General features: G+C 34.8%; 1 protein-coding gene across 1 annotated transcript; it reads right to left on the bottom strand.

The window, feature by feature from the left end:
• Window positions 1-22,326, bottom strand: tpcn2 (two pore segment channel 2). Its single transcript, XM_051115581.1, has 25 exons — window positions 21,840-22,326; window positions 20,641-20,699; window positions 20,483-20,559; window positions 17,395-17,572; window positions 14,599-14,715; window positions 13,593-13,699; window positions 13,355-13,427; window positions 12,207-12,306; window positions 11,822-11,887; window positions 9,998-10,062; window positions 9,480-9,589; window positions 9,288-9,369; window positions 9,116-9,202; window positions 8,233-8,352; window positions 7,564-7,623; window positions 7,210-7,338; window positions 6,645-6,694; window positions 6,439-6,538; window positions 6,108-6,179; window positions 5,951-6,024; window positions 4,807-4,915; window positions 4,427-4,509; window positions 4,240-4,321; window positions 3,711-3,802; window positions 1-1,316 (listed from the first exon to the last, which is right to left on the bottom strand). Exons 1-25 carry the CDS (start codon window positions 21,991-21,993, stop codon window positions 1,238-1,240), a joined length of 2,325 nt encoding a protein of 774 aa, XP_050971538.1. The 5' UTR covers window positions 21,994-22,326; the 3' UTR covers window positions 1-1,237.
• Window positions 22,327-23,473: the final 1,147 nt, after the last annotated feature.

The raw sequence follows: 23,473 nt of genomic DNA, 5'->3' as shown, positions 1-23,473 counted from the left end.
TCTTATATGTCATGTCATCTAAATTAGTTTTGATATGAAGCATGGTACAGAAAACTAACTTGATATAAACCTAATTTGCCTGTAGACATTTAACAGACATTTAATATACAAGTTGCTCTCAGAACAGAAAGAACACAATACAGTGGTGTAAATTCAATTTTTACAAATATTCAGTCAACTGTGTCGATTACAGAAAAACACTGTCTGTTGATAATATTGAAAACATGAAAAATTTCCTAGTAATGACTGGATATAGTCACTGAAATGTACTGACGTACAGTCAGGAACACATTACACCCAAAATCCAAAGTAAAAATATGATTTTGCATCAAGAGAAGTCTAGTTTGTACCAATATTCTTTTTTTTTTCTTTTTTTGCATTATGTCATGACAATAATTCAGAACGTTACTTATTAAATTTACTATAATACAAAACGCTTATCAATCCTCCTGTCAGGATGCAATGACTGATTTAATTAAATTGTATTTCACATTACAGTAATGAGAAACAACCTTTCCCTTTTTTTTGAATGAAATAAGATTGGAACATTTCTTGACAGTTTTTGAAAGCTTCACCTGTAAAGATGTTTGTAAAATCTACAATAAAATCTAACATAAATAAAAGCACTGAACAAACATAATGGCACAGTCAAAAATAAAGAATCTACAAAATAATAAAAACACAGCTAAAAATATTTAACACAGTAATGAGTTATGTCCCTTTGTTCCCATGATTTTTAAACCAATCTATGGATTGTTTTTTGATTGTAACAGGCTTACAAAAAATAAATAAAAATGTGGATATCATAAAACGCAGGATGACAATGTGTTTGGTTTCTCAAAAAAAAAAAAAACTTTCAAACTCAAAGAATGAATTTCTTCCTGATATTAGGGTAAATCAAAAACTGTGGTATTGGTACTATATCATGCACACTACTGTAATTTACAGGTTGTCTTGAGCATTAAACAAAAAGCCTAGAGCTAAAGCCTTTTTATAAATTGAAGTTCCTCCAAACATTAATTGTGTGCCGCTCTGTTAAAAACACATACATCCTTTCCCAGGCCAACCTGAAGCAACACAGATCCTATAATGGGAAACAGGCCCTCCAAAATGGATGGATATGTAAACAAGAGGCCTACACAGACGTGATGGAGTCCTGGAGGATTCTGGGTGTTTTGGTGTAATTATGTATTAAAGGCGTCCTGTGACGTGGAGGTGAGGGGGGATGAGTTTAGGGTCACCAGGAGAGGTGAAGATGAGGATGTTGTTGTAGTTGAGCTAGTAACTCTTCTTCTGTCGGCTCTTGGACATGCTCTCTGAAGATGGACGGAAAAAAATATAGATATTTAAACAACCAAACTATAATTTCTCTCTCAATTAAAGGTATAGTTCAGCCAGAATGAACATTGTGTCATCATTTACTCACTTTCCACTTTATCAAAGTCTGTAGGAGTTTGTTTCTTCTTGATATGTTGGTAACCAATCAGTTGACGGTAGCTTTCATAGTATTATTTTTTTCCATCCTATGGAAGTCAGTGGCCCCCGTCAACCGTTTGGTTACCAGCATTCTTCACATTATCTTTTCTTTGTTCAACAGAAAAGAAACACGTACAGGTTTGGAGCGAGTGAACTAGTCATTTCAAAATAAAAGTCATGTGTATGTCGGGCATGTTTATAATTAAAATAATACTGTGTACATTACTACTGTGTTCTTGCCTGAATGATCCACAGCAGTGTTTTTTTCTGTTCAGTGATTTTTGTTCATTAATCCCTTGTTTGTCCTCAACAGTTAAACCGCCTGCTGTTCAGAAAAAATCCTTCAGGTCCCACAAATTCTTTGGTTTTCCAGCATTTTTTGTATTTGAACCCTTTCCAACAACGACTGTATGATTTTGAGATCCCTTTTTTCACACTGAGGACAACTGAGGGACTCATATGCAACTATTACAGAAGGTTCAAACTCTCACTGATGCATTAAGGGCCGGGGGGGGACTTTTGAACAGAATAGAGATGTGTATATTTTTCATATTTTGCCTAAATATCATATTTTTTTCCATTTAGTACTGCCCTTCAGAGGCTAAAGAAGATAGTTATATATTTCCCCGAAGACAAAATAAGTTAAATTTACCCTGATCTTAAAATTCAAAATGTTTTCACCCCCGGCTCTTAATGCATTGTGTTTTCTTCTGGAGCATCAGTGAGCGTTTGAACCCTCTGTAATAGTTGCATATGAGTCCCTCAGTTGTCCTCAGTGTGAAAAGATGGATCTCAAAATCATACAGTCATTGTTGGAAAGGGTTCAAAAATACAAAAATGCTGGAAAACCAAAGAATTTGTGGGACCTGAAGGAACAGTGGGCAGTTTAACTGTTCAGAACAAACAAGGGACTCATAAACAACTATCACTGAATAGAAAAAAAAAACACAGCTGTGGATCATTCAGGTAACAACACAGTATTAAGAATCAAGGTGATGTAAACTTTTGAATGGGGTAATTTTTATAAATAGTTTTACAAACTATTATTTTCTCTTGTGGTCTATACGTAAACATCTTTTAAGTGAAATAACTATTTTGGTACATTTTGCAGATTCTGAAACGGAGATGTAAACTTTTGACCTCAACTGCATTATGTGCATTAAATGTCTTTAAAATTTCTGTAGATACCCTGGATATGATATTTTTGCCATACCGCTCACCCCTAGTTTGGGACATGATTGTCGGTTTGGAATGTTGTTCCAGGACCAACAAAGGATGTTGATCCAGGCAAATAACAGAAATAAGAAAAGAAATAGCAGAAATACTATATATTAGGAAATTAAGATTTGTATTTGATTTTGAGGCGTGATAAACAGCAGGATAAACCACACCACATTCCACTAAATTAAATCATTACCCTTCCCTTCCTTAATCAGAGAGGAATGTGAGGGAAAGCTGTGAGGAAAGAGCAGAACACAGCCTGAAATACTGAGCAGAAGAGCCTACGGCAAATTCTGTCAAGTATCAGAGCTAAGGTGTACTCGCTTGTGCACATAAAATCACACAAGACATTACATTACATATCAAAATAAAACTATAAATCACTAACAGGCTATAGGACTGGAAAAATAAAGGCTTAAATACCAAGTGTTTTGTAATCATTTGTTTAACATGTATTCATTCCATTACCATTCATTAATGCTTCCATTTTCTTTTACAAAAATAGATTTTCCTACCATATCACACAATACGGATCAACACTGTGGGATTCAAAAATAATGTGTACCGATTATTCATGGTATTCTCCTGAATGTGCAGCGAAGACTGACATGGAAAAGTAGGGATTGTTAAATAAAATTGTTTTTGATTTCTTTGTGCACAAAGTTTTCTCGTAGCTTCATAAAATTACGGTTGAACCTCTGATGTCACATGGACTACTTTATCACTGTCCTTACTATCTATCTGGGCCTTGAACATGCCATTTGCGTTGCTGTCTATGCAGGATCAGAAAGCTCTCGGATTTCAACAAGAATAATTTATGTTCTGAAGATGAATAAATATCTTAAGGGGTTTGGAATGACATCAAGGTGAGTAATTAATGACAGAATTTTCATTTTGGCTATTTTTAGTAAAATAACGTGACACATTAGTAAAATTTAGTAAAATAACGTGACACATCTTCTCCCATGTCTCTAGGATCACTCATGGGAGCTTTTCAAATGCTTTATTCATACCTGAAAATAAGCTGCACAGTGCTTTGATAGGCAATTCGCTCCACATCCTGAACAGAAAGAGCATTACTGCGGTCCCACTTATAGGTGAAGTTCTGAACAAAGAAAAAAAAAACAAGGTTACATAGCATGCTTAGAAACAGATTTATTGGGCTGTCAAGAAAAGGTCAGACTTTGATTCAGTTCAAGACCTGGTCATGACAAACAGTAATGCTATCTAACAGGATGTGCTACCACTGTTGTTAAGACTGAGGTTAAGGTTAGTATTGGTTTCAGTGTTGTGTAGGCAATCAGCACTGTCACTGACATAACCAGTGAAATCTTTACAATCAGCTGCGGGGCAGGGTGTGTGCTTAACTGGTTTGGGAAAAAAAAAACCATGCTATTGATCATTTGTTCGGTTTATCAAATTTCAGTCATAAAAATAAGACCACAATATTTTTGATTAATCATTCACAGTAAGATTAGAAATGTGTACTAAGAAAGTAAATATGCTCAGTCAAGAATAATTTTCACCAAACAATCTACATACCTCCAAAATGAGAGCTACAAATAGGTTGACCCACATGACTGAAGATGTCAACCACCATGCCACAAAGTACACCAAGGACCACCTGACATGGAAGAATTATGGGTACAAATTTACAAAACTCTGTTTAGTTAAAGCAAACATGTTAAAGACAACATAGAGGTGTCTTTGTGTAGAGCGTCTAGCTTACTCTGTAGTGTATCTGGTGTATGCATCCGTAAAAACGTGCCAGTTATTTACCACCATGATGTTATAGAGCAGGATAAGAGAGGACTGAAAAAACATGACAGGAAGAATACAGTTACATTTATTTTTCATTAGGAGTTCAATGATGTACAATTTGTGAGACCAAAAATACTCAAATATATAAAAACAAAACAGAAGTATAAAATCTAAACAACTTTCAAATTTAAAAATAGTATTAGAAAAAAAATCTGAAAACACAATTTAACACTATAAGCCTTGCAAATGTGGTCAAATCTGCTGACTAGTTATTCCTCATATGTGCTTGTTATAGCATTCTGGGAACTGCTTAAAAACCAAGTTCCCAGAGACCTCTGTGCAACTTACAGCAAAATCATCAAAGTTGTTTGGCCAGTACTCCAGCTGTTCAAAAGTGCCACAATCCATGCTGAAGGGACCCGCCGTTTTGTTTTCTATGGTGGAATTTGTGATTAGACTGAAAGGAAAAGTACATAGAGAGAGAACAGGCTCAGATGACAAAACTATGAAAATAATAATAAATGTTTCTTGAGCAGAATTCTGAAGGATCATGTGACACTGAAGACTGAAGTAATGGAATCATAGGAATAAATTACATTTTAAAATAAATTTAAAAAAGTAAACAGTTCTTTTAAATTGTAATATTATCTCACAGTATTTACTACATGTTTGTTTCCTGTTAAAGGATTAGTTCACTTCCAGAACAAAAAATTACGATTACAAAAAAAGATCTCAAACACTCGTCTTGCCTTGCTCTCTGGCTCAAGACAGTTAGGGTATGTTGAAAAACTCCAATCGTATTTTCTCCCTCAACTTCAAAAATCATTTCAGAATCATCCTACATCACTGCAAAAGTACCGACACAGTCTTTGCAAAGTGAACATGAGCAAAGATGATCAAACACCGTTAACAAAAAAACCAAGCGATATAGGATGATTTTGAAGTTGAGGGAGAACATGAGATGGGAGTTTTTCGACATACCCTAACTGTCATGACCCGGAACAAAAACAGTTTAGGCAGAGTGAGACGAGCGTTTGAGATTAAAAAGTACATAGACTGTATTATTTGTTTGAAAATAACCGATCGTTACACTAGATAACACCCTTCTATCTCGGCTGGGATTGTTTACAACCACATTTGGGATCGTTTGAAGCTGCATTTAAACTGCATTTTGGAAGTTCAAAATCGGGGACCCATAGCAGTTCATTATATGAAGAAATATGCTGAAATGTTTTCCTCAAAAAACAATTTCTTTACGACCGAAGAAAGAAAGACATGACTGTTTTGGATGACAATGGGGTCAGTACATTATATGTGAATCTTTGTTTTGGAAATGGACTTCTCCTTAAATGGGGACCATCAACTGTTTGATTATCAGCATTCTTCAAAATAACTCATTCAGGTATGGAACGACATGAGGGTGAGTAAACAATGACAAAATTTTAATTTTTGGCTGAACTATGCCTTTAAATGTGCAGTTGATGAACAGTACCTCATGTTTGATGGAGCGGTTATAGCTCCCTGGAAAAGCCAGATACCAAGAACAGCAAACACATAGTACACCACCTACATCAGAGAAATGTACAATATAGATACCAACCTTATCAACAATCATAAAACTGCTATATAAAACGAGTGTGTTCACTCACCAATAAAATGCCAGCAAATGCCCGTAAGTTTTTCACCAGGTCCACGAGAGTGCTGGCCACCACGGCCATCAACTAAAGCATGCACAAAGCATTCATTAGTGCTCTTTTAATGTCAGATGGTATGACCAATTACGCTAATTATATGAAAAAATGCTTGCTTCTGTGAATCGGTTTCAAATATGGGATTAATATTTAAGGATTAATGTGGAGTCTATCTATTCAGCATGTGTTTGTATAGATAGATAGTATGATAGTTTAGCACAGCTAAGCATCATTGTACCTTGTGTGCATTTAAATCCAAAGTTATTAATGTAAGAAGCCCGTCACCAACCTTGATTTCTGGAATTATCCTGAGGAAACGGAAAACAATCAACATATTGACCAGTCGCACCATCTCCCACAAAGTCATCCAACGTTGTGTAATCGGATCCCTGTTAAGATAAATCATTTATAGTAGTTGAGACTGAAGCATTTAGACAAGAGATCAGCAGTTTGTTCTTCAAATTGATCTTATGATTGTAAATTCCACACACTCACACTTCCTTATAAGGAATCCTGTATGTGATGAATATGGCAATCTGAATTGCCTGTTGAGAATAAAAGCAAAACACAATGTTGCTCCAGTTATTGCCTTCGCCACCTAAACAGCTATGCATGCCACATAATTCCTAATAATAATTTTACACTGCAAAATGTTCTTACTTAGATTAGTTTTGTCTTGTTTCCAGCCAAAATCTCAAAAAATTCTTAAATCAAGAAGGATTTTTTAGACAAGTAAAAATTATTGTCTTGTTTCCAGTTAAAATTAAGCAAGTTTTTGCTTAGAACAAGAAAAATAATCTGCCAGTGGGGTAAGCAAAAAAATCTTATTCCAAGCAGAAAACAAGATTATTTTTCTTCTCCCTTTGGCAGATTATTTTGCTTGTTTGTCTATTTTTTTCTGAAAACAAGACAATATTTTTTACTTGTCTAGAAAATCCTTCTTGATTTAAGATTCTTTAGATATTTGGGCTGGACACAAGACAAAAAATCTAAAAATATATATAATTTTTTGTTGTGTAAATAGCATTATATCACAAAAAATACATAGGAAAAATGTTACCAGAAGAAGAACAGTGAGGAATCCATCGAAAATGTTATTCCTGTAAGACAGGTAACCTTTCCAACCAAAAGCCACTATTTTTAGCAACATCTCTATTAAATAGTACAGGATGAAAATACAGTTGAGGATCTAAAAGACAGAAATATATTTACATTAATATTTACATAAACACTCAAAATTCAGAAAACACATATATATCAACGTTTTTTTTTTTTTTTTTTTTTTTTTAACCAGCAAAAGGATTTAACACAAAGTTTAGGATTTTGCTCTACAATCAAACCAACCACTAATATTTGTATATGAAATTATATTATTACAGCGGCATAAATTATTTTCAATGCATGAGACAGTCACCTCCATATAGAAGTAATTTTTCTCTGAGGTAGATTTCTCTGAATTCAGAACCAAGACAGTCTGCAGAAAAAAAACAATAACAGATATCAGAGGTGAACTCAAGATTCAAAGAGTCAAAACAATTACTCGGTACACGGATTGTGTTTTTTGCACACGCTATCCACAAGATGGCACAATTTGTGCTCTACATAGACTTTGTAATCTATTTTTGTGAACTAAATTATGAATATAAATTCTGATCTGATTTCAGATGTAATTTTTTTAATAAATAAAATTAATAATATAAATATTAAACTAATTTTTCATTTTATGAATTGTAAGTGTTTATGGGGAGTATAAGCACTTTTACATTTGTAGAATTCACAGTATTATATAAAAGTATAATCTGTGATCAGTGTTTAAATACATTTAATGACTTGTTTGTGTAAGAGTGAAGTGATACAATTGATTACTTGAATATTAAAGCCTACGTATTTAAATTCAATCCCATTTAATATGGCACGTCTATCTCAAGAGCCTCTTGCAGCTTCATCATGAACCACTAGGTGGTGAACAACCAGTTTGGAAAACCCTGTTAATCTACTGAATTCTGGAAATGTATGTAACGTTCTTAATGTAAGGAGACGTATATGATAATCAAAGCAAGTTAAAGGAAATACAGTTTCTTACACAGATACAGATGACATTTACAAGAGCGACAGCGTTCCCCAGCACAGTAATACAAAAGTGACTGTAGACATGCTGGATTTGCTGTAGGACACGAGAACTATACTCTGGTTTTGGTGGATGCTGCAAGGAAAAGACAAAAATAGAAGAGTTAATACATCTGTTGACACCAGAATTAAACTAAGATTGTCTTTAAATGTCAATCTAAATCTGGAGACGTAAAATCAAATTTAAATAAAAATTCAAAGAAACTCTGCTGCTAGTATAGTTTAATTTTAAACTCCATTTTCAATATAAATGACCTGTTAACCTAAACAAACACAAAACGTGGGGCATTTCCTGAAAAATTATATGGTACTGATATTCAATGTTTGTAGAAGATTTTTCTTCAGTAGAAGATTTGTATTCATTTTATTACACTTAATTATATGTATTATATAAATGTATTATATTATATTACATTTTATGATATTATAATACTATTTTTATTATACATTATTTTAAGAATTTAACTAAACTGTTTAGACCATACTTGAAGAACACACTATTTTAAAGAATGCTCGTAATTTCATTTAAATGGAGCCAAACAAAATGAAGCCAACTTACAAGATGCAAACTTCAAACAGTTATCTATTCTTGCCTGTTTTGTTGTTGCATTTGACTAATTAAGTTCCTTATTTTGTGACAGCATTGAGTTTCAGTACAGCTAAATCTCTTTGTCATTCTGATTCAAATCCTAAATCATAAAATGCAAGGAAACCAAACTTAACTTGTGCAACCCTGCTATGAACCATTTCCTAATGATTTTAATAATAATTTTTACCAATTATTACAAAATGTTCAAAAATAGTAATATAAACTGATCCACAAAAGTAGATGATCACACCTCTTTCATAAAATCCTTATCCAGTTCATTAAAAAGACTCTGGAAGGCTTCGCCATTAATGAAGCCGTCTGGGAACTGCTGAGCAGCCTGGAAGAAACAAAAAAACAGGTAAAGCAAACATCCATGCCACACAATATTTACTTTAAGACACTATTCTGCAATCCGTATTGACCTTAATGATAGCTTGTCTGCAGTAAGACTTCATGTGGACTCTATTCATGACCTGCAGAAACATGTTCACCGCCACTCGCTCCCTGAGCAGCAACAGGAAAAGTCATGTGACAAGGCATAAAACACCACATCAGAGACATGAATAAAGGGAATGTTTGCTATAAGAAAGACTAAAATGAGGACTGGATCTTACACATGGCCTTCAGACTGAGTGCTAGTGTGCCCTCGGCCTGGACAGCATAGCACCTCGAAAGCAGCCCGAATGCCCAGACGCCTCCTGATTATAGACGTCTGAACTGACATCTAAAAATACAGATGATACCATCAATAATTACAGGAACAGATTACTACTGACCCTCATTTTGTCACGAAGATGTATGATTTCCCAAAACACAAGGAATTTTTGAAGAATGTTCAGGCTACTCTTTTCCATGCAATGGTAAATCTTAAAAAACTAGAAAAACAGAGTCATACGGAATTTTTTTTTTTTTTCTTCGTCATTATTGGAGCTTGGCTGACCCTGGTCAGTGCTGTTTTATGGAACAGAGGAGCTTGGAAATTATAAAAAACATTCTGTGCTCCATGGAAAAAAAAATAGTCATGTGAGATTGGAAATAATAACAGAATATAGATTACTGAACTATTCCTTAAGCAAACAAGCACCAAATTCTAAGTACAATGTCTAATGTAAGTCACGTAACTGTCACTCACCAGTAAATATCCCCTGAACTGGTTATAAATAATAGCCGTCATTAGATTCATTAACAAATATGTTCCTGACAGGAAAGAAACAAAAAAAAAAAAGAAATTATAATGTCAGTTTAACACAGGTGAAGAGTTATGAATGCAAGTTATATACGGTTGAAACCAGAAGTTTACATACACTTTGCAGAATCTGCAAAATGTTAATTATTTTACCAAAATAAGAGGGATCATACAAAATGCATGTTATTTTTCATTTACTACTGACCTGAATAAGATATTTCACATAAAAGACATTTACATATAGTTCACAAGAGAAAAATGACCCTGTTTAAAAGTTTACATACACTTAAATCTTAATACTGTGTTGTTACCTGGATGATCCACAGCTGTGTTTTTTGTTTGTTTGTTTTTGTTTAGTGATAGTAATGAGTCCCTTGTTTGTCCTGAACAGTTAAACTGCCTGCTGTTTCTCAGAAAAATCCTTCAGGTCCCACAAATTCTGTTTTTTCAGCATTTTTGAGTATTTGAACCCTTTCCAACAATGACTATATGATTTTGAGATCTACTTTTCACACTGAGGACAACTGAGGGACTCATGCAACTATTACAGAAGGTACAAACGCTCACTGATGCTTCAGAAGAAAAAAACAATGAATTAAGGGGTGTAAACTTTTGAACAGAATGAAGATTAGTACATTTTCTTATTTTGCCTAAATATTATAGTTTTTTAATTAAGTACTGCCCTTCAGAAGCTACACAAGATACTTACATGTTTCCCATAAGACAAAAGTTAAATTTACCCTGATCTTCAAATTCAAAAAGTTTTCACCCCCCCGGCTCTTAATGCATTGTGTTTCCTTCTGGAGCATCAGTGAGCATTTGAATCTTCTGTAATAGTTGCATACGAGTCCCTCAGTTGTCCTCAGTGTGAAAAGATGGATCTCAAAATCATACAGTCATTGTTGGAAAGGGTTTAAATAAACAAAAATGCTAAAAAAGAATTTGTGGGACCTGAAGGATTTTTCTGATGAACAACAGGCAGTTTAACTGTTCAGGACAAACAAGGGACAGCTATCGCAAAAAGTGTAAACAGTAAAATGTAAACTTTTGAACGGGGTCATTTTTTTTTTTATAAATTCAACTTATTTTCTCTTGTGGACTGTAAACGTCTTTTATGTGAAATATCTTATTCAGGTCCATACTAAATAAAAAATAACATGCATTTTGTATGAACCCTCTTATATTGGTAAAATAACATTTTACAAATTCCGCAAGGTGTATGCAAACTTCTGATTTCATCTGTGTGTGTATATATATATATATACACAGTATATACACAGTAGTCAACATTTGAAGTGGATTAAAACTTTTGAAATGGATTAAAACTTTTCATCTAAAACTAGGACAACTTTGATGAACTTTTTTGATCCACTTAAAATGTTGACTATATAAATATACACAAACACACACACTACCAGTCAAAAGTTTGAAATAAATAAATGTTGTTTTTTTTATTTTTATTATTATTATTTTTTTTTTTTTTTTTTTTTTTCTGAAAGAATTCACGTTCACTAAAGCTGCATTTATTTGATGAAAAATAGAGTAAAAAATAAAAATAATTGTTTTCTATTTGAATACATTCTAAAATGCAACTTATTCCTGTGATGGAAAAACTGAGTTTTCAGCAGCCATTACTCTAGTCTTCAGAGTCACATTATCTTTCACAAATAATTATGAGGCTTCTTTCAGAAATATTACAAAATCTAACATTATGCCAAACTTTTGAACAGCAGCATATATGTAACTGATCTGAATGCCATTAAAACTTACCAAACACACTAAAGAGTATAAAAAATATAGAATAGGCCCGGTTCAGAGAGTATGCGGGAATCATGACTGTTGAGAGAGGAAGACATGTTGTGATGAACACAGATTACAAGACACGTTGTGGGCCAATGTAGGCAGTTTCACATTTAAAACGAATGCAGATACCTGTGAAAGTTTAACAGAATGTTGTGACAAGTCACAAGACATGTCATGTGGTTAAAGCCAATGACTCATAGCCTCCACTGCAATGAGCCAAAGATGACTGAGAATTCGACACAGCAATGCCAAAATGTCATCTGTGTCACTGACCATCTAAAACTTAGAGTCATTCAGAGATTTGCACCTCCTAAGAGACTTTAACAACATTTACAGTCAATTGAAGACGTACCGTCAGGGTTATTGGCTGTCGTTAGCAGCACTAGCAGAGAAGACAGGGCCTTTGGCAGGTTTTTGAAGTAGGTTTCCCATTCTCCATTCTTCTTAGGGTCCTATAGAAACACATCTATTCAGTAAACTGTAGCAACTCACTTTGGTAAATCTGCTAAATGATTTAATTTAAATGTAAAGGTGTACATTTGGTAAAGGTCCCTTTACCAGACAAATGACAATTGCAGATTGCACATTTAGTACATTACTTAAGATTTCTGCAGGTTTTATGAGGTAAATGTAAGATTATTTAAGACTTTTTTAGGACTAGGACTGAGGCCAAAAAAAGTTGTATTAGTAACACTTCAATATTGATGCGAGTGAATGATGTGAGTTTGATTTAAACAAGAACAGTTTTTGCCAGTGGGCTCAGAAAATCACCTTAATTCAAAGCAGAAAAAGTTTTCATACCCACTTGACAGATAGACTTCTTGTTTTAATCATAAACTCACTCAGTTTTGTTACATTTTATTTTAAGAATTTACATTTGCATCTCAAATTAATGTTTTATTTAAGGAGGTTTAGATATTTGTAGACTTTATTTTAGGATTTCTGATTTAAGACTTTTTAGAGCCTTAAATTGTGAAAGGGCAAATTAAGACTTTTAAAAACCCATTCACATTTTCCGTCAGCGGTGTTTTGCCTATGCAAAAATTGCTGCCAGGATGCTTGAGCATGTAGATGAATGCTGTGTGGTTTCTGAGGAATTCAGTATGCAGCTATGTGGTTACAATGGTGTTCTAGTACAATGATTTGCATGGTTGCTCTGTGGCCACTTACTGGCTCATGTCAAAAGACCCCACACCCAAGCCTCTATATTCTGGTCTCTAGATATGATTCAGGGTCCTCCTTTAACATAGGTCTTTAAGAGTTTTTTGCCAATTTTATTGTCTGCCTAGTGGAAGTCTTTAATCTAATTGCTTTGAAAATTAACAGCACACCCCTCTTCCACAAACTGGACTGAGGTATCATTAATGTCCAAAGCACAAATTCTAGGGTTTAGTTATGTGGCAAAATGTAATATTTGGGGTCAGGGGTTTGTTAAATCAAAAAGTGGGCCCATAGAAGTATTGAAAGAAATTATATGATAAGGGTGTGATTACGTCTTACATCTGATTTGGCAAAGATCAGCATTCCAATCATGGTGAATAAGCAGAGGTGTAATGCTAGAAGAAGGATAACACTAAAACAGAAAGAGACAAAAAACAAAGAAAACACTTCTGGTTATTGTTTACTGTCATCATTTTTGAATTAGAATATTAGAATAGAACTGCACACAAATTGAGAAGTAGAAATAAGGAATTAAATGCAGGCTGTTATGGGGAAAAACCCCTATTACAGAGATTACCTTGCTATTTCTGGAAGAGTCCTCTTGATACATTTTAGAGTTTTCTTCATAAGGGAGGAGTTTTGCAAGAGGAAAAATGGGCGAATTAGTCTCCTGACTCTTAAACTCTGTGGGACAGAATGACAAGGCAACATTACAATCAACGGACCGTAATTTCCCTCATATCGTATTTGATGTGCTTATACAAATTAATTCATGTGACAATGGAGGGCAGGATTAAAACTTTAATTTTGATCTGCTCTTTAAATGAGGTTAAGTAAATTATGAGTTTTGAATGAATGAAAAGAATGAATGAAAAAACATGAAATGAATTTTTTAGTTTATTAATAATTTAATTTGACTTGCATTTTGTGCATTATAAGAACATTTTATTTTGACAACAGAGTTTGGCAGATCACATGTGGGGACTTCTGAAATTTAATTAATTAAACTACATAAAGAGGTATATTTATGTCATATAAGAGTGGTTTATTGATGTATTACTTTATTGTCACATTTAACTTAAAAGTGTTTCAATCTTAAATTTAATTTAATACTACTTGCCATTTCTTTGTAATTATTTGTGAAATTTATTGAAAACAGTTTCTACTAGGGCTGCACAGTTAATTGAATTTCTAATCATGATTACAGTTACAGATGCCACAATTATCTAATTATTCAAAGGCACAATGAACAACAACAACAAAAAAAAAATCCACGTACATTATTCTGCTTGCTTAAAATGTGGGGGTGTGTGTGGGGATGGGGTTGTTTTTCCTACAGGTTAAGTTAAAGCTATTCAAAACATCATTAAATGTAAATTGTAACAAGCGTAATTAATAATCGCAATTACATTTTCGAGGGAATAATCAACAATTATGATTTTTGTCAATCGTGCAGCCCTAGTTTTTTTTTTTTTTTTCTTTAGTGCAGGAATCTTTCAAAGTGTAAATATTGTTATATGATGTTAAATTGTAAACAGGCACAATAAATAAGCAGCTTTGTAATACAGTTCTCATGAACTCACCTCACTGCACACCATGCTAATGCTCAACATCCAATCAATAACTGATGCTGCAATTACGACTATATAACCAATCAGCCATTTGTTCATACGAAACTCATCCCATCCTATCAGATAAGCCTGCAAAACAAACAATATATCCAATATGTTCCTTAACATAATATTAAGCAACTTAGGCAACATTACAAAACAAATGGTAAAAGTTAAAGTGGTCAGATAAACTGTTAAAGGGATACTTCACCAAAAATAGAAAAGAGCAGCTTGAAAATTTTATTCCACACATGAAATTAAGTCATACAGTCTTGAATGATGAAAAATGACAAAAGTTGCTTTTTGGGTGAACTATGTTAAAGGGTTACTCCACCCTCAAATGAAAATTTTGTCATTAATCACTTACCCTCATGCTGTTCCAAACCAGTAAAAGCTTTGTTCATCTTCGGAACACAATTTAAGATATTTTGGATGAAAACCGGGAGACTGTCCTATTGACTGTCAGGTAAATACCACTGTCAAGACCCAGCAAAGTATGAAAGACATCACAAAATAGTCCATCTGCCATCAGTGGTTCAATCTGAATTTTATGAAGCGACGAGAATACTTTTTCTACGCAAAGAAAATAAAAATAATGACTTTATTTAACAATCTCACCTGCATCACCATAGCGCCATTTTAGAGAATATACAGTGGGTACGGAAAGTATTCAGACCCCCTTAAATTTTTCACTCTTTGTTATATTGCAGCCATTTGCTAAAATCATTTAAGTTCATTTTTTTTCCTCATCAATGTACACACAGCACCCCATATTGACAGAAAAACACAGAATTGTTGATATTTTTGCAGATTTATTAAAAAAGAAAAACTGAAATATCACATGGTCCTAAGTATTCAGACCCTTTGCTGTGACACTCATATATTTAACTCAGGTGCTGTCCATTTCTTCTGATCATCCTTGAGATGGTTCTACACCTTCATTTGAGTCCACCTGTGTTTGATTATACTGATTGGACTTGATTAGGAAAGCCACACACCTGTCTATATAAGACCTTACAGCTCACAGTGCATGTCAGAGCAAATGAGAATCATGAGGTCAAAGGAACTGCCTGAAGAGCTCAGCGACAAAATTTGTGGCAAGGCACAGATCTGGCCAAGGTTACAAAAAACTTTCTGCTGCACTTAAGGTTCCTAAGAGCACAGTGGCCTCCATAATCCTTAAATGGAAGACGTTTTTGACGACCAGAACCCTTCCTAGAGCTGGCCATCCGGCCAAACTGAGCTATTGGGGGAGAAGAGCCTTGGTGAGAGAGGTAAAGAAGAACCCAAAGATCACTGTGGCTGAGCTCCAGAGATGCAGTCAGGAGATGGGAGAAAGTTGTAGAAAGTCAACCATCACTGCAGCCCTCCACCAGTCGGGGCTTAATGGCAGAGTGGCCCGACGGAAGCCTCTCCTCAGTGCAAGACACATGAAAGCCCGCATGGAGTTTGCTAAAAAACACCTGAAGGACTCCAAGATGGTGAGAAATAAGATTCTCTGGTCTGATGAGACCAAGATAGAACTTTTTGGCCTTAATTCTAAGCGGTATGTGTGGAGAAAACCAGGCACTGCTCATCACCTGTCCAATACAGTCCCAACAGTGAAGCATGGTGGTGGCAGCATCATGCTGTGGGGGTGTTTTTCAGCTGCAGGGACAGGACGACTGGTTGCAGTCGAGGGAAAGATGAATGCGACCAAGTACAGGGATATCCTGGACGAAAACCTTCTCCAGAGTGCTCAGGACCTCAGACTGGGCCGAAGGTTTTCCTTCCAACAAGACAATGCCTCTAAGCACACAGCTAAAATAACGAAGGAGTGGCTTCACAACAACTGCGTGACTGTTCTTGAAAGGCCCAGCCAGAGCCCTGACTTAAACCCAATTGAGCATCTCTGGAGAGACCTAAAAATGGCTGTCCACCAACGTTTACCATCCAACCTGACAGAACTGGAGAGGATCTGCAAGAAGGAATGGCAGAGGATCCCCAAATCCACGTGTGAAAAACTTGTTGCATCTTTCCCAAAAAGACTCATGGCTGTATTAGATCAAAAGGGTGCTTCTACTAAATACTGAGCAAAGGGTCTGAATACTTAGGACCATGTGATATTTCAGTTTTTCTTTTTTAATAAATCTGCAAAAATGTCAACAATTCTGTGTTTTTTCTGTCAATATGGGGTGCTGTGTGTACATTAATGAGGAAAAAAAATGAACTTAAATGATTTACGCAAATAGCTGCAATATAACAAAGAGTGAAAAATTTAAGAGGGTCTGAATACTTTCCGTACCCACTGTACACTGGAAGCAAACTACGTACGCTGTTTTTGTTCAATTCAAAGCGTAAATAAATGTAGAAGACGTATCCTTGCAGTGTGGCAATATTATTTGCGTCCAGTGGTAACTCTTCAAAATGGCACCACGGAGACAAATTGTTGCATAAAGTTGTTATTTTTATTTTCTTTGCGTACAAATATATTCTCGTAGCTTCATAAAATTCAGATTGAACCACTGATGGCAGATGGACTATTTTGACGATGTCTTTCATACTTTTCTGGGCCTTGACAGTGGTATTTACTTGGCAGTCAATAGGCCAGTCAAACAGCCTCCTGGCTTTTATCCAAAATATCTTAAATTGTGTTCTGAAGACGAACAAAGCTATTATTGGTTTGGAACGACAATGAGGGTAAGTGATTAATGACACAATTTTAATTTTGGAGTGGAGTAACCCTTTAAGTGCTATCCCAATAATCAAATTAATATTTCTGGATTCTACCTTCACAGTGACATCTAAGATGAAGATACAAAGGCAGACAATCTCAATCCCCTCTGTCAGTCCACAGGGTGGCTCCCAGGGTTGGGGTTTAAAACGAATGTCCGAGGTATACGTCAGAGAGGAGGGTCTCTCAATGAAGGCCAGTGCCAGTACAACAGCAATAATAAATCCCAGACCCCTTCAAGATAGAGAGAGGTTGTGAAACTGATACTGACAGAGACAAAAATAAGCAAGTAACTACATAAGCAGCCAGAGGGTACAGGTCAAATAAAATGTTATGGGTCCAATGCAACACTATATGTGTCATGCTGTCAAGTATGCTAACAATTATTAATAAAGATAATAAACTAATAAGCATTAGAAAGCAGCCATCTGTCAGTTAGACAGGTACCAAATTGACTAATGTTACTGCAGACAGACTGGCACTATTCATTTTAGCATTGATACTTTCGACATCCCTAAATGTTAATATGAGATTAATGCGTCTTGTCATGACCACGTAAAGTCAGTAAACACAGTAACTTCTGCATGAAACACAACACAAACACAAAGGTTTTAAATGGCAAATTAAGTTATTGGCCATTTAGAACTTCTAATAGCCAAAACAAGGACATTAACTGGATTATCAAAATCACACACACACACACACAAAAAAAAAAAAACTTGTGACAGCATTTAATTTCTAAATATAACTTACTCCAAAATGAATGTCTAATGTTAAACAAATTGAAGATTAGCGGACAAGCTGTCATTTAAAAAAACTGCACAAAAGTCAGTGTACTGAGAATTGAAGCCTTTCTTTCATTGATAGCCATTTAAAAAATGCGAACCTATTCTCATCCCAAGGCATCTGAAAATAATAGTGAAAATAATGCCTTAAAATATCAGACCATGATAACAAAATTATACCCCAGCATTGAATTTAATGAATGTAATGTCGCATGGCCTTTGTATCAGTATATTGATGAGAAATGTTTTTAAAACTACACTGATACAGTGCAGTGCAATAAACATGCTAAAGGGCATTTTGGCATCTGTATAATGATATGGAAAAAGTCATCTGAGAACAGTTTGAAAAAGTGGCTTCTTGTCTTCAAGTGCTGAGGAAAACAGTAAACTAGTTACACGAAGCGCTGATGGAAAGAAAAAGAGTGCTTTAATATAATTCTCTATATGAGGCAAAAAAAAAAAATCACATCCCCCCAAATTGGCTACTGAATTTATATATGTTACCCAGCATGGGTGTTTTTCACCCACATTTGGCAGGTTTTAATTTCTAACCTTGCAAGAGTACCAAAAATGGACATGATGTAACTGTAAGTTTTGGTAATGCATAATTACTGTAGCAGTTCTTCTGCCTAGAACAGTAATCAAGCCACAGAAAGATGACATGGACAACTTAACTTTTGTACGGAAAAATGAATACAAGCACTGTAACAAAAATACAAGGAATATTTCTGCTTTTAAACCCTCTAGAATGAGAGTTTTGAATGTGTTTTATTATTGTTATTTTATTGTATATTATATAAAATGTGAGTTCATATTTAGTTTTATTTTTACAAATTAAGAGATAAGTCTAACCTTTCTGTGGTAATTGACAACATGTCTGATCCAATCCAACAACAATGTTCTGTGAATTAAGCTTAAAGAACTATGAAATGACTTTGTGATCTTAGTTTTCTTTTCTGTGTTAAAATATTTCCACTAGGCACAGGAAGATGAGTGTTTTAGGAATATTGAAGGGAATACTGAAGGGATTGTCCCAAATGACTTTTTCTTCCTTACTGTGACTTTTATCCAAATAAAAAGGCTCCTTGAATGGAAAAAAAAAAAAAAAAAAGTGACGTTTGCAAGGTTTGATGCTGTCCATTGAAATTGACTAAATAGATTGTCCTCAATAATTTTTATTTGTTTTTCAAAAAAAAAAAAAAAAAAAATGCCTGATGGCCCGGGGCCAGCATGAAAGACGCTCGGGACGCGTCATCACGAAGGTTTATAATTTTCACGTATTTTTTAACCAAGATCATTTAAAATTTCAAGCGATCACAGAGAGACGGGTCTCAGATGGACAAATAGCCTACAAACGTTTTAGCTTTGTAGCTTTAACAACAATCGATACATACTTAATTTATACAGTGGAGACAGATGCACCAATCGACCGGACATATTTCAGCCAATCTCTTATTCCAGGCTTGCACACAAACTTCATGCAATCTTCTTTCAAAAGGTCATGTGTCTGGAAATATTACAAACTCTTTAGACATCAGTTAACAGAGGCCAGAGACGCTGAAGACGAACGCAAAGAGAAAAAAAAATACTGTAGCAGACAGACCAAAATCACGGAATATTGGAAATATTGAATGTATCTGTAAGGGGAACTGACTGCTTTAAGAAAAGTTTACATGGCGTTTTCTTTTCATTTGCCCATGTATGATATGGTATTTAAAGTAGCGTTCATAAGCACAGCGCTGCTGTTTACAGCGGTAACCATAGAAACGTAACATCACCTCTATTCCATAAGCGCCACCTGCTGACAAAGACTGTTTGCGTTCTTTCAGTCTGTCTGCTATTTTTCCCTAAAGCATCTTTTCATTTTTAATAAAATATTCATAATAATTTAAAACAATTGTACAATTAAAAAAAATAACTGTACAATTTTATTTAGTATGTAAACTTTTGGTGTCATATAAGCTTATTTATTAAAATAAAAGATAACATGAGACAAAAACAATGGTAACAGCAACTATTTAATTTTTTTGTGGTAGGGCCAGTTTTGACCGGGCAAGTAAAAATTTGAAAAAAGCCCTGAAAAGACTTAAAATGTATATATCTGCTAAAAGTTAATTTTGTCAACTCTTAGGTGTACCAGTCAGACCGTATTATCAGACCATTAAGTATGGTTTTCACCAGCTGAGAACCACTGACTGGCTAAAACTACAGTACACTGTGATGAAAAAAAAAAAAAAAAAAAAAAAAAAACAGAGTACCAACACATTTTGTCAAAATTGAGTAATGACTAAAATCAAGGCTCTCAGACTGTGATATGTCCTGTTGATTATGATTTTGAAAAAATAAATTGTCTGCTTACCACTGACATATTTTGGAATAATACCATCTATATAACCGTAAGGACCCAGAATCAACCCTGTGATTGATGGATCGATACTGTAGGAAAGAGCACAAACAGGGAAATTACACATTCATTCAATCAATATAAAAATACAAAAATGTTGTGAAAAAAAGAACCTGAATTGCATCTTCAATAAATACAACTGCCTGCTGGATATAGAGGTCTGCATCTGCATCTGTGTAACAGGAAAATCACATGAATAAACAACCTTTTTAGTTGTGAGATTTGTTCATGCTTTCACTTTCAAAGCGCTTTGTGGACTTTGCTCCACAAAAATCATCCCCATACTGCACTTAATTTAACTGTTCACAGAGCAAAATCTGGTGCAGACTTGGATCATTCTATCACCTGTACCTCTACTCTGAGTTGAAAAAAATATTCTGATTTTATGTATGCAGACATGTTTCAAGCTCCAAATGTTGCATATTTTAAACATTTTAACAGGACATGAGCCAGCAAACCCAAACCATCCTTGAGTGATAATGCTAAGTGGAACTGCAAAGAACCACTGAAAGTTTTCTTTCGCTTGCACTGGAGATATAAAACAACTGACATGAATATAAAATAACTAACATGAACTGACAATGAGCAATATATTTTTACAGCATTTATTAATCTTTGATCATTTTAGTTAAAATCAATGTTTATAGTCATTCACAATGCACTAATGTTAACAGATACAACTTTTGATCTAAATGCTGTAGAAATACTGCTCATTGTTAGTTCATGATAACACTGTTAACAAACAAAACCTCACTGTAAAGTTAGTAAACTTGCCAAAAACTAAAACATAACCAGACATTCAGGTTAGCCTGATATAATATTTGAGTTGTATTGAGTTGAACTTTTTATGTCAAGTCTGAACAAGATTCATTACTCACATCCACTCAGAACACCCAGTTTCTGCTAAAAAAGCTGTATTAGACAAGTATTAACTGAACTTTAAACAATGAATATACATCTTCAGTTTATCTATCTGCCCTGCAAAACTTAAGGTATACTAGCTGTATTTATGCTCTTATCTCCACCTGTAATTTGATACATGCAAGAAAGCAGTAACAACATGTCCGAAATCAAAGTTGACCTGCAGAGATAATAAGAAGACAATGGTGTGTTTGTCTGACAGCTAGAAACCAAATAGAGGTGTGATACCAGCCTCACAAAGACAGCGGATAAACCTTTGCACTTATATTACATAATTCACACAGAGAAAAAGAGTAAACTACAAAACAGCAGAACAAGTTTACGGAAAAGTTTTAAAGGCTAAATCAGGACACTTGTCTTAGGTCAGTCTGTTGACTGAATACATACGTACCCTCGTGTTCACGGTACGAATCGTCATTCCGTGAATAGGACTGTCGTCTTGATCCTGGTGACTCTTCATGTTGATAATGTTGACCATTATCATGTGACCCATAATCACCTGAACCCCGGTTAATGCTGCCAGTCAATAGCGGCTCTTCTTCCATCTAGACAATCGCTACAAGTCTCCAACTATTCCAAATTAATCCCAAACAGGGCGTTAAAGATATCGGTGGTGACGAAGGACAAACCTAAACGAGTCTTCTGCCCATGTTTGTGCCTAAAGTGACAGTCCCGATGGTAAACATAGTGGAGACGCACTTGTTTTTAATTCCACCGTACTGACTCGGTGTTACGGTAAGTGTAACATTTCAGACAGAGAGTAACAGTGCTCGAGATGTTTTTAGGAGACGTCAACTCCTCCCATATCCTCCGCTCACTCACTCAAATGAAACTTTCTGCTTGCTCATGTCAGAGCGCTAGAGCTAGGTAAGTTTCATTTAAGCGAATCGGTTCAAATGATTCTTTGCAATGAATCGGTTCAAAAGAATCGTTTAAAAAAGGACACATTCGAAAGAAGAGCACCATCCTCTGCTGCTGTTTTGTGTTCCGTCGCTCAAAATAAACATCCATTTGTGTTTTTTAAATGTAGGATTATTTTAATTTAAGTGAATGGTGGGGAATTATAAAGCCTATAGTGTTCAGCTTGTCCTATTTTTTTTTAGAGTTCATTTGCGTCATGAGCTGCACACGGATTGAGCAAGCGTGGGAATTTACTGCCGACACTCTTAATACAGGTTAAAGGAATAGTTAAATAATGGATTAATGAATCCCTGAAATACTCCCTGAAATAGACAATTTTTCCTTCTCATTTATACACATATGAAACGCGCATATTGTGACCGCGCGTGTGTCTTCAGACCGTTTCACACATTAAAAGAGGAAGTCAGTTCACTAACAACCCACTCATCCACATCCGCCCTCTCGTGTTTTCTGCCTTAAGACAACTTTCAAGTACCGTAAACACTTTCACTTACCTACAGTTGAATGCCGTATATTGAATCAAATATGAAAATCTAAATTTTATTATTATTATTTTTTTTAATTGGTAATCAACTAATAGTCTTTTTGTCCTCAGCATTACACTATCCTGTTAGTCTTTTGAAAATAAAATCTAAACAAAAAGCCACTTCCAAAATCATTCTTATGGACTTTTTTTGGCGGGAAAACAATAACCAGCTAGCAAAGGATACTTAAAAAATGTGATGATTTGTCTCACTTAAAACATTACATTCTGTTTTTCATGTGAACATTTATTTCTTTTTAAAAATTTTCAAAAATTACCCTCAGGTTAAAAGCATAGTTCACCCCAAAATCCTGTCATTATTTACTCACTCTCATGTCATTCTAAACCTGCATGATGGTCATAAAAAAGGAGATATTTTCGAAAACACTGACTGTCTATAAAAAGAAAGTCAATGGCGTTCCACAGAAGAAAGACATACAGGTTTGGAACGATGTGAAGGTAAGTAAATGATGACAGAATATTCATTCTGGGGTGAACTATCCATTTCTCTCATGATAATCAAGCTACTTTAGAAACCATAAGTGCCTGAGCTTTATTATATGAAGAGCATATTTGTTTTT

Source organism: Labeo rohita, chromosome 7, assembly GCF_022985175.1.
Source record: "Labeo rohita strain BAU-BD-2019 chromosome 7, IGBB_LRoh.1.0, whole genome shotgun sequence".
NCBI classification, from domain to species: Eukaryota; Metazoa; Chordata; class Actinopteri; order Cypriniformes; family Cyprinidae; genus Labeo; species Labeo rohita.
This window is presented reverse-complemented; position numbering and strand designations above follow the sequence as displayed.

What these genes read in the sequence shown, in the direction of transcription:
- tpcn2 (XM_051115581.1), bottom strand. Translation starts at nt 21,993, where the DNA reads ATGGAAGAAGAGCCGCTATTGACTGGCAGCATTAACCGGGGTTCAGGT. An exon ending in TCTTAGATGTCACTGTGAAG is followed by an intron (nt 14,716 to 17,394) that starts GTAGAATCCAGA and finishes TTTGTTTTGCAG; the next exon opens with GCTTATCTGATAGGATGGGA. An exon ending in ACTCTTCCAGAAATAGCAAG is followed by an intron (nt 13,428 to 13,592) that starts GTAATCTCTGTA and finishes TTTCTGTTTTAG; the next exon opens with TGTTATCCTTCTTCTAGCAT.